General features: G+C 44.5%; 2 protein-coding genes and 1 long non-coding RNA gene across 3 annotated transcripts in view; 2 read left to right on the top strand and 1 right to left on the bottom strand.

Moving 5' to 3' along the window:
* RSPH14 (radial spoke head 14 homolog) overlaps positions 1-14,490 on the top strand; it is a 197,402-nt gene that overhangs the window by 116,915 nt on the left and 65,997 nt on the right. The window lies entirely within an intron of this gene.
* GNAZ (G protein subunit alpha z) overlaps positions 1-14,490 on the bottom strand; it is a 144,544-nt gene that overhangs the window by 91,178 nt on the left and 38,876 nt on the right. The window contains exon 2 of the mRNA XM_005288615.4: positions 10,150-11,429. Coding sequence (XP_005288672.1) covers positions 10,150-10,872 — 723 coding nt within the window. The 5' untranslated portion in view covers positions 10,873-11,429. The remainder of the gene's footprint in view (positions 1-10,149; positions 11,430-14,490) is intronic.
* Positions 11,132-14,490, top strand: part of LOC122172301 (uncharacterized) — a 48,764-nt gene continuing 45,405 nt past the window's right edge. The window contains exons 1-2 of the long non-coding RNA XR_010592763.1: positions 11,132-11,243; positions 12,054-12,334. This is a non-coding gene — a long non-coding RNA (uncharacterized LOC122172301). The remainder of the gene's footprint in view (positions 11,244-12,053; positions 12,335-14,490) is intronic.

Genomic DNA, 14,490 nt, shown 5'->3' with positions numbered 1-14,490 from the left:
ACACAGAGCTCATCAGCACAGGTAACCATGGAGGAGTCCCAGGATCGCAAAAGAGCTCCAGCATGGACCAAACGGGAGGTACGGGATCTGCTCGCCATATGGGGAGACGAATGAGTGCTAGCTGAACTCCGTAGCAGTAAACGAAATGGCAAAATATTAGACAAGGTCTCAAAGGCCATGAAGGACAGAGGCCATAACAGGAACGCACAGCAGTGCCGCATGAAAATTAAGGAGCTAAGGCAAGCCTACCACAAAGCCAGAGAGGCAAACGGAAGGTCCGGGGCAGAGCCGCAGACATGCCACTTCTACGCGGAGCTGCATGCCATGCTAGGGAGTGCAGCCACCACTACCCCAACCGTGTGCTTTGACTCCATCAATGGAGAAGCACGCAACAGAGAAGTGGGTTCAGGGTACGAGGAAGATGATGATGAAGACAATGACAATGCTCACAGCAAGGAAGCGGAGAAACCAGTTTCCCCAACATCCAGGATATGTTTATCACCCTGGACCTAGAACCAGTAATCCCCGAACTCACCCAAGGCGTGCTCCCAGACCCTGAGGGCGCACAAGGGACCTCTGGTGAGTGTACCTTTGTAAATATTACACATGGTTTAAAGGAAGCGTGTTTAATGATTAATTTGCCCTGGCAAACGCGGCCAGTACAGCTATTGGAAAAGTCTGTTACCATGTATGGGGATGGAGCGGAAATCCTCCAGGGATATCTCCAGAAAGCTCTCCTTGATGTACTCCCAAAGCCTTTGCAAAAGGTTTCTGAGGAGGGCTGCCTTATCCCGTCCGCCGTGGTAGGACACTTTACCACGCCAGGCCAGTAGCACGTAGTCTGGAATCATTGCATAACAAAGGATGGCAGCGTATGGTCCCGGTGTTTGTTGGCATGCAGACAACATCCATTCCTTATCTCTCTTTGTTATCCTCAGGAGAGTGATATCATTCACGGTCAACTGGTTGAAATGGGGTGATTTTATTAAGGGGACATTCAGAGGTGCCCGTTTCTGCTCAGCTGAACAGAAATATTCCCCGCTGTTAGCCACGCGTTGGGGGGGAGGGGTGAAGTGATCATCCCAGAGAATTGGGTGTGTGGTGGGAAGGGGGCTTAGTTGGGTTTGTGCTGCATGTTAACCCGGAAACCACAGCCCCTCCTTTTACATTGCAAACCCATTTTAAATAACCAACCCAACGGGTGCTTGGTATGGGAAATGAGGGTGCTGCTGTTTGAAACCATTCCCACATGTTATGAAGGTTAAAAAAGTCAAAAGACTGTGGCTTACCATGGCTGCCTGCAAGCCGAATTCTGTTGCCTGGCACTGCATGAGTGATCTCTCACACCAAACCAGCAGGCCCTCAATATAAGAGGAAAAATGCGACCTTGTAATGAAAGCACATGTGCTCTGTAATGTGAACAGCAAAATTTAACGTGAAAGAGTGTACCCATTGTTCTCTAAAATGTGTCTTTTTTAACCGCCTCTCCCTTCTTCTCCACCAGCTGCAAATGTTTCTCCTTCGCAGAGGCTAGTGAAGATTAGAAGGAGAAAACGGCGATCTTGGGATGATATGTTCTCGGAGCTCCAGATGTCCTCCCACGCTGACAGAGCACAGCAGAATGCGTGGAAGCAGTCAATGTCAGAGTGCAGAAAAGCACAATATGAATGAGAGGAGAGGTGGCGGGCTGAATCACGGGCTGAAGAGAGCAAGTGGCGGGCTGAAGAGGATAGGTGGCATCAGATTGCTGACAGAAGGCAAGAGTCGATGCTCCGGCTGCTGGAGCATCAAACTGATATGCTCCAGCGCATGGTTGAGCTGCAGGAAAGGCAGCAGGAGCAGAGACTGCCGCAACAGCCCCTGTGTAACCAATAGCCCTCCTCCCCAAGTTCCATAGCCTCCTCACCCAGACGCCCAAGAACGTGGTGGGGGGGGCCTCCGGCCACCCAGCCACTCCACCCCAGATGATTGCCCAAGCATCAGAAGGCTGGCCTTCAATAAGAGTTAAAGTTTTGAAGTTTTAAACTGCAGTGTGTTCGTGTCCTTCACTCCTCCCCCACCCCTCTCGGGCTACCTTGGCAGTTATCCCCCTAGCTGTGTGATGAATTAATAAAGAAAGCATGAATGTGAAGTAACAATGACTTTATAGCCTCTGCAAGCTGTGCTCGAAGGGGGGAGGGGAGGGTGGTTAGCTTACAGGGAAGTAGAGTGAACTTGGGGGGGGGGGGGGAGGGGGTTCATCAATCAGAAACAAACAGAAGTTTCACACCATAGCCTGGCCAGTCACAAAACTGGTTTTCAAAGCTTCTCTGATGTGCACCGCGCCCTGCTGTACTCTTCTAACTGTCCTGGTCTCTGGTTGCGCGTAATCAGTGGCCAGGCGATTTGCCTCAACCTCCCACCCTGCCATAAATGTCTCCCCCTTACTCTCACAGATATTGTGGAGCGCACAGCAAGCAGCAATAACAATTGGAATATTGGTTTCGCTGAGGTCTATCCGAATCAGTAAACTGCGCCAGCGTGCTTTTAAACATCCAAATGCACATTCTACCACCATTCTGCACTTGCTCAGCCTATAGTTGAACAGATCCTAACTACTGTCCAGGCTGCCTGTGTACGGCTTCATGAGCCATGGCGTTTAGGGGTAGGCTGGGTCCCCAAGGATAACTATAGGCATTTCAACATCTCCAACGGTTATTTTCTGGTCCGGGAAGAAAGTCCCTTCCTCCAGCTTTTGAAACAGACCAGAGTTCCTGAAGACGCGAGCATCATGTACCTTTCCCGGCCATCCCACATTGATGTTAGTGAAACGTCCCTTGTGATCCACCAGGGCTTGCAGCAGCATTGAAAAGTACCTTTTATGTACTCGGTGGCTTGGTGCTCCGGTGACAAGATAGGAATATGGGTTCCGTCTACTGCCCCACCACAGTTAGGGAATCCCATTGCAGCAAAGCCATCCACTACGACCTGCACATTTCCCAGAGTCACTACCCTTGATATCAGCAGGTCTTTGATTGCGTTGGCTACTTGGATCACAGCAGCCCCCACAGTAAATTTGCCCACTCCAAATGGATTCCCAACTGACCGGTAGCTGTCTGGCGTTGCAAGTTTCCACAGAGCTATCGCCACTCGCTTCTCAACTGTGAGGGCTGCTCTCATCCTGGTATTCTGGCACTTCAGGGCAGGGGAAAGCAAGTCACAAAGTTCCATGAAAGTGCTCTTACACATGCGAAAGTTTCGCAGCCACTGGGAATCGTCCCACACCTGCAACACGATGTGGTCCCACCAGTCTGTGCTTGTTTCCCGGGCCCAGAATTGGTGTTCCACGGTATGAACCTGCCCCAGTAACACCATGATTTGCACATTACTTTGGGAGAGGTCTATGTCCATGTCAATTTCTTCATCACTCTCGTCGCCGCGCTGCAATCACCTCCTCGCCTGGTTTTGCTTTGGCATGTTCTGGCTCTGCATATTCTCCAGGACAACGCGGGTGGTGGTCATAGTGCTCATAATTGCCACGGTGATCTGAGCGGGCTCCATGATCCCAGTGCTATGCCATCTGGGCTGAAAAAAAGGCGCGAAACTAGTGTTTGACGGAGGGAGGGAGGGAGGGAGGGGTGACTGACGACATGTCACACAGAATTGCCCCCCCAAAGATTGAACTCAAAACCCTGGGTTTAGTAGGCGATTGATTTCACGGAGGGAGGGGGAAGCAAATGAATACAGAACAAATCTGGTCCATATATCTTTTACATCTTAGGCTGGCAGCAGACGGTGCAGCATGACTGATAGCCATCGGCATCTTCTGGGTGCTTGGCAGGAGATGCTGCATAACGATTGCTAGCCATCATCGTCAAGACGGTGCAATAGGACTGCTGGCAGGACTGAGTCTCCAGGAGACAAAACACGTCTGCCCAGGCACCTCTGACCGAACTCACCGAGGAGTACGATGACGACGGATACTAGTCGTAATACAGCATCTGCTGCCAAAAGGCAAGGAACTGCTGCTGTCTAGCAATGCAGTCCCACGTCTGCCAGCACCCAGATGACATATGGTGATGCTGAGCTGAGCTGAACGGGCTCCATGCTTGCCGTGGTATGTAGTCTGCACAGATAACCCAGGAAAAAAGGCGGGAAACTATTGTCTGCCGTTGCTCTCACGGTGGGGGCCGGGGGGCGGGGGGGGCTGACCTCATGTACCCAGAATCCCACGCGACACTGTTTTTGCCTCATCGGGCATTGGGATCTCAACCCAGACTTCCAATGGGTGGCAGAGACTGCGGGAACTGTGGGATAGCTACCCACAGTGCAACGCTCCAGAAGTCGACGCTAGCCTCGGTACTGTGGACGCAGTCCGCCGACTTAATGCACTTAGAGCATTTTATGTGGGGATACACACAATCGACTGTATAAAAATGATTTCTATAAAACCAGCTTCTATAAATTCGACCTAATTTCGTAGTGTAGACATACCCTCATTTACTTACATTCAGTTTTCTAACCAACTTTAATCTGGCATTTAATGTAAACCATTGCTAATTTAACTGCAGAATCTGGCCTGATGTGTTCATCAGGAATTCTTCACATCCCAGCTTCTCCTCCTGCATCATCCTGTAGTGAAGTCAAAAAGCCTATGTTTATGACATTACAAGTTGGTGGCATAAAAGTTTTTGTGATGTAACAAATTCAGCATGAGGGCTTCAGGATCAGGAAGGAAGAGAAGATTGGCAGGGAGAAAGGATTCCCGTATGTCAACACAACAAACTTTGGTGTTAGCAAATAGCGTAGGAAGAAGTATGAAGATGTCTGATGGATAAGTGGTTTTATATTTTTAGTCTGGTATATTTGGTAACTTTTTTGCAGCATCAAAGTTCCTTGAAGATTCCTGTCCTAAAGGACACAAGAGAATTACAGTATTGGTCGGTGAAATTTGCTGTTAGTGTGCTTGCAACAACAGCATCTCTGCAAGTCAAGGCTTAAGAAGGCTCAGCAATCTGAATAGATATTAGCAAGGCAATGCCATAAACATTTCTCTTGAAAAGAATGGTTAAATGCTATGGTTTCACTAAACAATGACTATATGGGATTGTTAAGGATGGGAGAAGTCAATCATAACCAGCAGACAACTGAAACTCCATAATCTAATGATGTTTAAAATATCAATCTTTCATGTTAATTTTCACAGACATTTTTAAACAGATCTTCAGAGTTGAGTTATTTTAAGATAATTCCATGCCAGGGAGGGCAGTGCATGAAATTTCTCCCTCAGAAAACGCAACATTAGAATGCTCTATAGACTTGCTGTATTTCATTGCTGAAAACTGCAGGGACCATCTTAAAGTAAGCATTGTATATGTACTAATAAATGTACTGGAGACAGGGCCGGCTCCAGGCACCAGCTTGGCAAGCTGGTGCTTGGGGCGGCCACTCTGGACAGGGGCGGCAGGTCCAGCTATTCGGCGGATGGTCCCTCACTCCCGCTAGGAGCGAAGGACCTTCCGCCGAATTGCCGCCGCAGATAGCGATCGCGGCTTTTTTTTTCTTTTTTTTTTTTTTTTTTTATGGCTGCTTGGGGCGGCCAAAACCCTGGAGCCAGCCCTGACTGGAGATAGGGAACCTATTTTATATTTTGGGCACCTAACCTGGGTATCCAAATATTTAATGTGATTTTTTTAAGGTTCCTTAGTTTGAACATTGAATCTTAAATATTTAATAAGTGAATGAAAAAGAAAAACCTGTCCACAGACAGGAATAAACCAACAATGTTCATGGAAAAAAAGAATGGAAGCTAACTCTAAAAACAGATGTCCAGCTTTCACTGCCTGTGAACCATCCTGAATCAATTTGGACATGCTATCCAATGAAGGTTTTGCCTCCTTGCAAACAGTTGTCAGAACTGATGCTGATATCAACTCGTTTCCCCCCTTAGAATTACTGTTTCTCCGTGCTCGTATAGCACCACACACAGACATGATTGTTCCGGCCAGTGTCTAAATGATGGATCAACTATGATATACCTAAATCTATCTGCCTAGCTGTTTGAGTTGTCATTAAAATTAAACATCAATGTATAAATATGCTGGTATACAACTTATAACAAAATATTGTTTAATTGTGATCTAAAAGGTATTGTGTATTTTCTCCATCTTTACATATCAAGTGCGTTATTTTATAAATTCAACTGCCTCTATAGGCCAACAGCATCTCTCCAGTCAGGCTGTTTCTATGGACACCAGTGTGGGCTCTACTTCCTACTACACTTACTTGTTGCCAAGAAAACCAAATTCCTCTAACACTTCCCAATGGGAATCACATAATGAAGGTCGGGAAGGTGGACAGCCACAAAAATACTTGGGAAGTATTACTAGCCCAGAAACCACATGACAGTAGCAAAATAGAATGATAGTGAACAGAGAAAGATGACTTGCCATTCTGCTACTAAAGAGACATGGTGTAAAAGGATTTGGGTCCACAGTTGCTACCACTTATCACTGGGATTACTGTACATTCAATAGCTGCCTACATTTGAGTTTTTCCACACACCAGAAGTGCCATGGCAATCTGGAGAAAATCTGCAATACAAACTTAAATGTAAATATGGGAATTTCACATTACAGCAAAAATTATCACAAGATCCCTCCTGATTTTTAATAGCATGAATAAACCTGGCAAATCATTTGGAACTGTGGCAATGTAGACATCTTGGGGTGAAAGGAACTGAGATCAGCTGGTTCCATTTTCACAAGAGTTTTTGTTGGTCTTATTTGAGATGGAGTCATAGGAAGATATCATCTACTGGTGAGCCACTTTGGATTATGACTGCATTTCTAATAGCATAATTTGGGGTGTTCAGTGAGAGGACATTACCTGGAGGCTTTTCACCTAGTTCAAATTTCAGTTTAAGTGCACATTCCTGCCAGTAAATTTATTTTCTTGAGAATCATGAAAAGTGAGCACAAAAGAGGTTTAAATAGTCAAAGCAATCTTTTTAAAACAGTAAATGAAAGTTTGTAGGAAATATTTTGCAGTCTGTACTCAGACCTAAGTGTCACGGCACCTAGGCAACTTTGCTGTACTTCTGCAACTTTTGCTTTAACTACATTTAATGGGAGGAACATCTTCAAGAAGATGGATTAAGCAAAACAAACAAACCAAAACCACATACCTCAGAGAAAAGTGTTAAAGTATTAACACCAAGAAGAGATTTTAGCACTTTCTTTAATGTACCAATAATTATAATAGGTTTCACATCATATTTAACCCACCTCCTTACCTGTTACATGAGGAATAGAGGGAGTGGATTTACAGCCCTATAATCTAACACTTAGACCACACCCAGAAGGAAAGCAATGTTATCCTACTGCCAGACCTTCCATTAGAATCTTGTCTGCTTAGTAGAGTGGCTTTCCACCAAAAAATTAAAATAAGGTTCTTGAAAAGTGCTGCTGCACAAGTCTTGTTTGTTTTTTGTTTAAATAAAATGGCTGGCTGGAGTGGCACCAGATAAATAACTGAAATAGATTAGAGAGACAAGTCTTAAACAGTTTGAAGTACTGTCATCAACTTGCCTTCATTCAGTGACCTAATGAATATGCTGTGCTACATGCAGCATACACACTTTTCAAGAAGCTGTTACAGATTTTTAAAAACCTTGCTGCAGTTATTCCAGGAATTCCCAACCATAGAGGTCTTGACTATGTGTCATGCATCATTAAGCATGATAGCCCTTGACTGCCACAAATCTTAGCACAATACCTGACTGATCAATGCTGAGAACAATTGGGCCCAGTGCAAAGCGGTGAGGTAGGGAAGGTCTGAGGGGTTCCACTCTACAGGCAAGTGGTGTGGAGCTCTTTAGGGAAGTGGGAAGCACATGAAAAGTAGTTCCACACCCTGCAAGAAATCCTATCTGGCGCCTAACACTTCCACTTCACCTCACAGAGCCCATGAAAGCTATCCTCTTCCCCCCATAAATTTAGAAGGAAAGGCATCTTCCACCAGAAGAATACATTGTCTCCCCAGGCTTAAAGATCTATTTCTGAGTTAGTAGTCAGAGTAGACCACAGGATTCATTCATTCACTGAGGATGTTATGTATTTAAGGAGAAATTTAGCTCTCTGACCTTTCTGGGATGTTAAGGAGACACTTCCTCTTTCAGTTTTATTTCCCAGCACCTGGCTGATATATATCACAGCCATGGGACGGAATCCTAGACTCCAGCCATGGGAAGGGGATGGGTTTAGTAGGTGCTACTTGCCACTTCATTGTGGTGTCCCAGGCACCCAGAGTTCATATAGCCATCCGGAAAGCCCAGCAACATCACACAGCTGTTAGTAGCTTCACATCATGAATTCACGTAGGGCCTGGATTTGATCCCATTTATGTATGTATGAGTAGATACATAGAATGCACATTATCATGAATTCTAACCAGGATATTCTCTAGCAAAGCCAGATATAACAAGCATACTACATACAGAAGAAAAAAATAAAATGACTGAACTAGCTATGACAATTAATGCAGTTAGTGGAGTATTTCCATAAGGAGCAGATTCCGTAACAGTCTGCCCAAACCATTAGCGTGGTAGAAAGGATTTCTTAAGTGACTTACTGTAATACAAGCACTGAGAATGTACATAACCATCGCAATTAGATTCTAAATATTGTATACAAAACACATTCTTGGGATCCTCTTTCACTGAAGTACTGTTTCTATTGTGAAAGAACAATGCAGGCAGCATTCTGCAGTGCTCCAGAGGCTGCCTTGCCACAGGAAATTTCCACCAAGGTGAAACAACTGAAGATGTCTGAGGGAGATGATAGGAAGTGGGTGCACCTTTGGGTAAACAGTAAATTAGTCCAATGAAGTGGGTATTCACCCACGAAAGCTTATGCTCCAATACATCTGTTAGTCTATAAGGTGGCACAGGACTCTCTGTTGCTTTTTACAGATCCAGACTAACACGGCTACCCCTCTGATAGTAAATTAGTTGTCTCCAGACACTGATTTTCTGGGGTTGATTTTAGTTCCTCCTGATGGTCAGTTGTTTTTAAACTGGAATATGGGCAAGTAGGGAGCTGTAGGAATTGTAACATATTTCTACTAACACATCTGATTGTTTCTTAAGCATCATGTCCATTTATGGGGTTACAATAGAAAAAAATATGTAAAAAATCCAAATAGTACCTAAAAAGGTCAAGTTAAGCAGTCTGAAAACAATAGCAAACACATACATACACACACACACATACATATACAACTATTTCCATAGTTACAGTATCTGTGTGCTAAGCAAACCGAAGATTAGTATTAGTAATACAAGGAGAATTCAGGACGAATAGTTATTTATTGGACAATAAGTAGACTGGGTGCATAACAAAAGTAGCCATAAAGCAGACTTCTAATGACAATTTCCATGCGACTTAAAGGGACACTCACTGTCAACTTGATTGTTTGGAAACTGACTAATTTTAAAATATTCCAGTTTCTGATAGCACACCTTAAAATTATATCTTTTTATAAAACATTTCTTTTAAATGTTTTAAAGGCTTTTTCTGCTCACACTGATCTTTATAAGCAAGGATAAAACTGAGGCTACAGGGGAAATCAAAACTGACTATACACAAAATGCTGTCAAATGCATAAAATAAACTGAAATGGAGAAATTTCTTTTGCTAACCTTTCAATTATAGTAATTTTAAGTGTTATTTGTCACTGTAGTAGGTACAGTATTTCCCAACTCAAATGTGATTTTCTAGTTGACTGTCCCCCTTTATAAAAGGAAGCCATAACTGCCCAAAGACCTCTCCCAGATTTTTACTGACTTTTGGAGTAATGCTTAGCCCAATGGGTCCGAAGCTTCTGCCTCAGACACAAACTCATTTTGCACTATTGTGCCACATAAGGAAGTCCTATTGTCTTCTATTGATAGCACTGAAGAAACAAAGACAATGGAGAAAGGCTACATGCTGCTAGGAAACATAGTTGCCACCTTGTGAGTGCAGAAAAAATACTACTAGATTCCATGGATGCTCTTTTGGGCAGGTCTTTTTGTTACCTGTGGAGGACAAATGGGGCTTGGGCCTCTAGACACTACTGAACTGCAAATAATATTAAGCCAAAACATAGAAGAAACCCAGAAGTACTCACCGTCTGGTTATCCTCATACAGTTTCAAGTCATATCCACTCAGCTCCACGCAAAAAATTATTGCTGTAACCCCTTCAAAGCAGTGGATCCATTTTTTGCGCTCAGACCTCTGTCCACCCACATCCACCATTTTGAAAGTTAGCTCTTTGAAGGTAAATTTATTTTCCACAATCCCTGTGGTCATGTCCCGAGAACGCAGAATATCTTCCACTGTAGGGATGTAGTCCAGTGCCGCAATCCTTTCTAGGTCATTCAAATAGTATGCAGCATTATCCTCTAGGTGGTATTCATTGGATCGGCAGAAGCACTCCTGCACACCGGGGTCTGCCCAGAGCCGCTTCATGACTCCCAGAAGCTCAGGAGTAATCTCACCTTTGCTTTCAGCTGGGCCAGTCAGGGCAAAAAGCTGCACAGCATCATAGGCCCTGTCAGGATTGTGGAACTCTATCTTAAGGGTGGCTAGAGCACGAATGATGCGTGTGAGGGAGTCAATGGCATTATAGATAATCAGAGGTTTGTATTCCTTGCAAGCCTCCAAGTTAAAGCCACCACTGTGAATGATTTTCATTTGCTTGACAATAGTACTCTTGCCAGAGTTGCTTGTACCTAGGAGTAGGAGCTTGATCTCACGTCGTTGTCGCTGACTCTCAGAGCGCAGGTGGCGGTCAATCCTCCGGGACCGCCGCGCTGCCTCTTTCTCCTCAGAGCTTTGCCTACATCCCATGGTATAGCAGACAGTAACAGAAGAGGAGAACTGGAGATTTACTCTCTCTCTCCGTCTCTGAGCAAGAGCTGCAATATCTTTCAATTCTCGTGCCAGGTGCACCCTGTGGGAAAAAAATCACTATCCAATACCTGATGGGCCAATAGGCCTGTACCAACTAGTTCAGTCCCAGCAGGGGTGCAAACAAATGTAGAAATGCAACCACAGACAGACAGTCTCCTCAGTAGATCTCATGGCACTCCCCTTTCCTGTGAATAAACAGTAGCACATTCCTGTTAATGAAAGGACACTTCCCTATTCCATAGTGTGGCTGGATCAGTCAAATATTCTTTTCTCTTCTGCATAATTATTTTGCTCTCTTCTATCCAAAGGTAAGGAGCTGCACCTTCATATGCTCCGCTTTAGCCCCAGTTGTCTTTTAATTGTCTTTTCTGGTTGCTGTGGTGATGCTGCTAGTTACAGCTGAAGGTCTGGTACGGTTTTGTTGTGTTTGTTTTGTTTCTCCCCCCACTTCTTTAGGCTGATCCAGTTCAGATCTGTGAATCTGGGCTCTCCACCTGTCAAACAGTGAGAGAAAAGAAATTAATACAATTGGGGGACTTTGTTTCTCTTCTGCAGAACATTCACTTTTTCTCTGTTTCTGACACTTCTGAACATTGTATTACCCCAAATACAATCCCGATGGAAAATGTGTAAAGAAAAGCAATAAAAATCTTCTAAATACTGCAGAAATTTAGGGACAGCTTGAGTCTGCAAACCTTAGAAAATGTGTACCCAGAGCAATAGTAAATCAAATCCCCTTTTCTCTCCAGCCTTCTGTGTTTTTATTACCCAAATCCACGTGAAAACAAACAGTGCTGAGCTCTGTCCCAATTCTCTCTCAGCAAGAGCTGATGGCAGCCCTTTTCCGGCACAGCCCTGTTCTGACCGGTTTCCCAAAGTAGAGTACATGAAAGAGATTCACAACTACTTTCCCCCTCCCTCATTTATATTTATATTGTTGTCTGTCACTCAAATGTGTGTACACATGTCCTCCTGATTCTTCTTTCATCATTTCTATCCATTTTGTTTGCATTGAACATTTTTGTAAATAAATGATTAAATGAAAGGTGGGGATTAGGTTTGCATGAGGGTTTTATGAAAGGGTTTATCTGAAGAGGCACAATTATTGATCTTTGCAGGAAACTTGTGACAAGGTGTACCAGCCTCGCAGTCCTACTACACCCAGCCTCGGGGAAAGAGCTGTGAAGGTGGGCCCTCCAGGTCTGTCTAGAGAGGCAGAACAGAAGCAGCCAATCAGAGCCCAGCAGATGCAGATAAAAAGAGCTAAAGGGACTTAGCAGGTCAGTTCCTGGCTAGGATTAGAAGGGCAAGGGAAGGTGCTTCTCTTTGGCCACAGGAGCTTGACTGATTGCATTTGCTCAAACTGGGAGAGAGAGGACATGAGAACTTTAACCTTAAGGTAAGGGGTGAAGATAAAGGGCCAGGTGGGAAAAGGCCCAGGGAAATAGCTGTAACTAAATGAAAGGAACAGTATGTGGCTGTTCTTTATAGGGTCCCTGGGTTGGAAACTGGAGTAGTGGGCAGGCCTGGGTTTCCACTGTGAAGTAGCCTAAGCTTGGGAAAAGGCTTGTTTAGAAGCCTGAGTGCAGGGTGAGAACCAGGGCTAATGACCATGGTGAAGACAGACAGTTTATTGAACACTTTGCTACCCTGGAAGGGGTTCATTTTTTACTGTGACACCCAGTCTAATGGGTGAGCCACTGAAGACCCTCCAAGTGAGGCTGATGACCTACAGGGTGCCAGCAGCAGGAAAAGGTCTGCAGTATGATATGCAGCAGTGGGAGGGACTCAAGAGATGGGTCCCCTGGTACAGAAACATTAACAAATTCTTTCTTCCCCTTAGAAAACAATATTATGTAGGGTATGATGCCTGTGCACAGCTTAACTGATACAGCGCTATACTAGTCAAACAGATCATTCTATTTTAACTCCCCTGCTTCCAGTTTTATCACAGTAAAACTAGGGTGCCATTGATATACAAAGTGGATGTTTTGTATGAGGAAGAGAAAAGTATGACAGTTCATGGAGTTCTGACTGACCTTCATATACTGGTAGTTGTGATACTCTGGAAAGTAGACTGAGGGTAAAATTTTAAAATAACGCCTAAGTCCCATTTTCAAAAGTGATTTAGGAGAACAAGTGTCATTGCTTTTCAATGAGACAGACTCCTAAGAGCAGGAGCACCGCCAGCTTTTCTGCTGCCCTAGGCGGCGGAAGGTCCCGCCCCGAAATGCCGCCCCCCACGGAGGCAGCGGAAGGTCCTGCCGCCGAAATACCACCACGGTCACCACCCCCCAAATTGTAGCACCCTAGGCGACTGCCCTGCCTAAGAGCCTGACGCGCTCTTGAAAATGGAACTGAGGTGTTTTTTAAAATATTATCCTGAATCAATCTCCTGGCCTTTCAATCTAGACAGGACAAGGCACTAGAAAATGCATTAAAAGGAACAATTCAGCCTACTAGGGGGGTGAACTTGGTCTAATGGAGCTCGTCCATTTCTAGTTCCTATGAGCTAGATTCAACTTTTAGTGAGTCCTGAAAACAGACTGTGACTTAGTCACTGTTCCTTCCCTGTGCCCCCATGATCCTGGAGGGAAGTAATTTAGTACAGCCCTTTATAGCATGAAGCTTACCTTCTCTCTACTCTTGTCAGTTCAGCTGGCTAGCACTTTGGATGGTGAGGGTGGAGCCAAGGCTCTGCCTACTCTTCATCCACTGGCTTGGGAGGGAAGTGCCAGGTTCACAGGTCCTATTCTCCCTCTGCTACACTGGAGCCATGATGTGCGGATCAACTGCACAGCCGTGCAGTAGAGTGATGTCTCACTGCCATATGACTACTTTAGTCAGAGCTCAATCTGGTCTTTTTAGGACTTTCTAAAGCCAATCTTTCATCTTTTTAAAAAAAACTTTTGATCAGTGCAGCAGTTCTTTTATAAGGTGCTACAGTATTTCTTTGAATGGCCCTGTGAAGTTTGCTATTTGCACAGTTTAGTTTTGTTGCCGGAATTCATCAGCAAGGGACTTAATGAGATCTATCCTCCCCAAACAGGTGTCATTGCAGCAGAGGGTAAGTATAGCAGAGGATAATTTTAGCTAGTACCAAAACAATCTAAATTGAGATACAGTATCAAGGAGCAAACTGCCCTCATTTATACCCATGCAACCTGCCAATGAAGTCAACTTCCAGTTGACAGAGGTTGCATCGGTATTAAATGGAGGCAATTGAGACCAGATTTTATTTCATAGTACTTCATGTGTAAATGGGAAACAACCCTCTTCCTTTCCTTGGAACACTCATCCCTAAGTGGTGGGAGGATGAACTGCTATTTCTAGGATTTCATCCTTCAGTGAGGTGATGAAACAAGTTTGGTGATCTCACCTCCTCTGCTTAGCAGCACACACTGCTATTCTAGTGTTATATTTACTTTAAACCTTTATAACAATGGACTCTGAGCAACATGTGCATCTTAATTTTAGTTTCTGTCATGCGCTTGTCATCACTTGACAAACTTGAAGCATGTTGCAGATATCTCTTGCTCTGTGCTGAGCCCTTAG

This window comes from Chrysemys picta, chromosome 15 (genome assembly GCF_011386835.1).
Source record: "Chrysemys picta bellii isolate R12L10 chromosome 15, ASM1138683v2, whole genome shotgun sequence".
NCBI classification, from domain to species: domain Eukaryota; kingdom Metazoa; phylum Chordata; order Testudines; family Emydidae; genus Chrysemys; species Chrysemys picta.
This window is presented reverse-complemented; position numbering and strand designations above follow the sequence as displayed.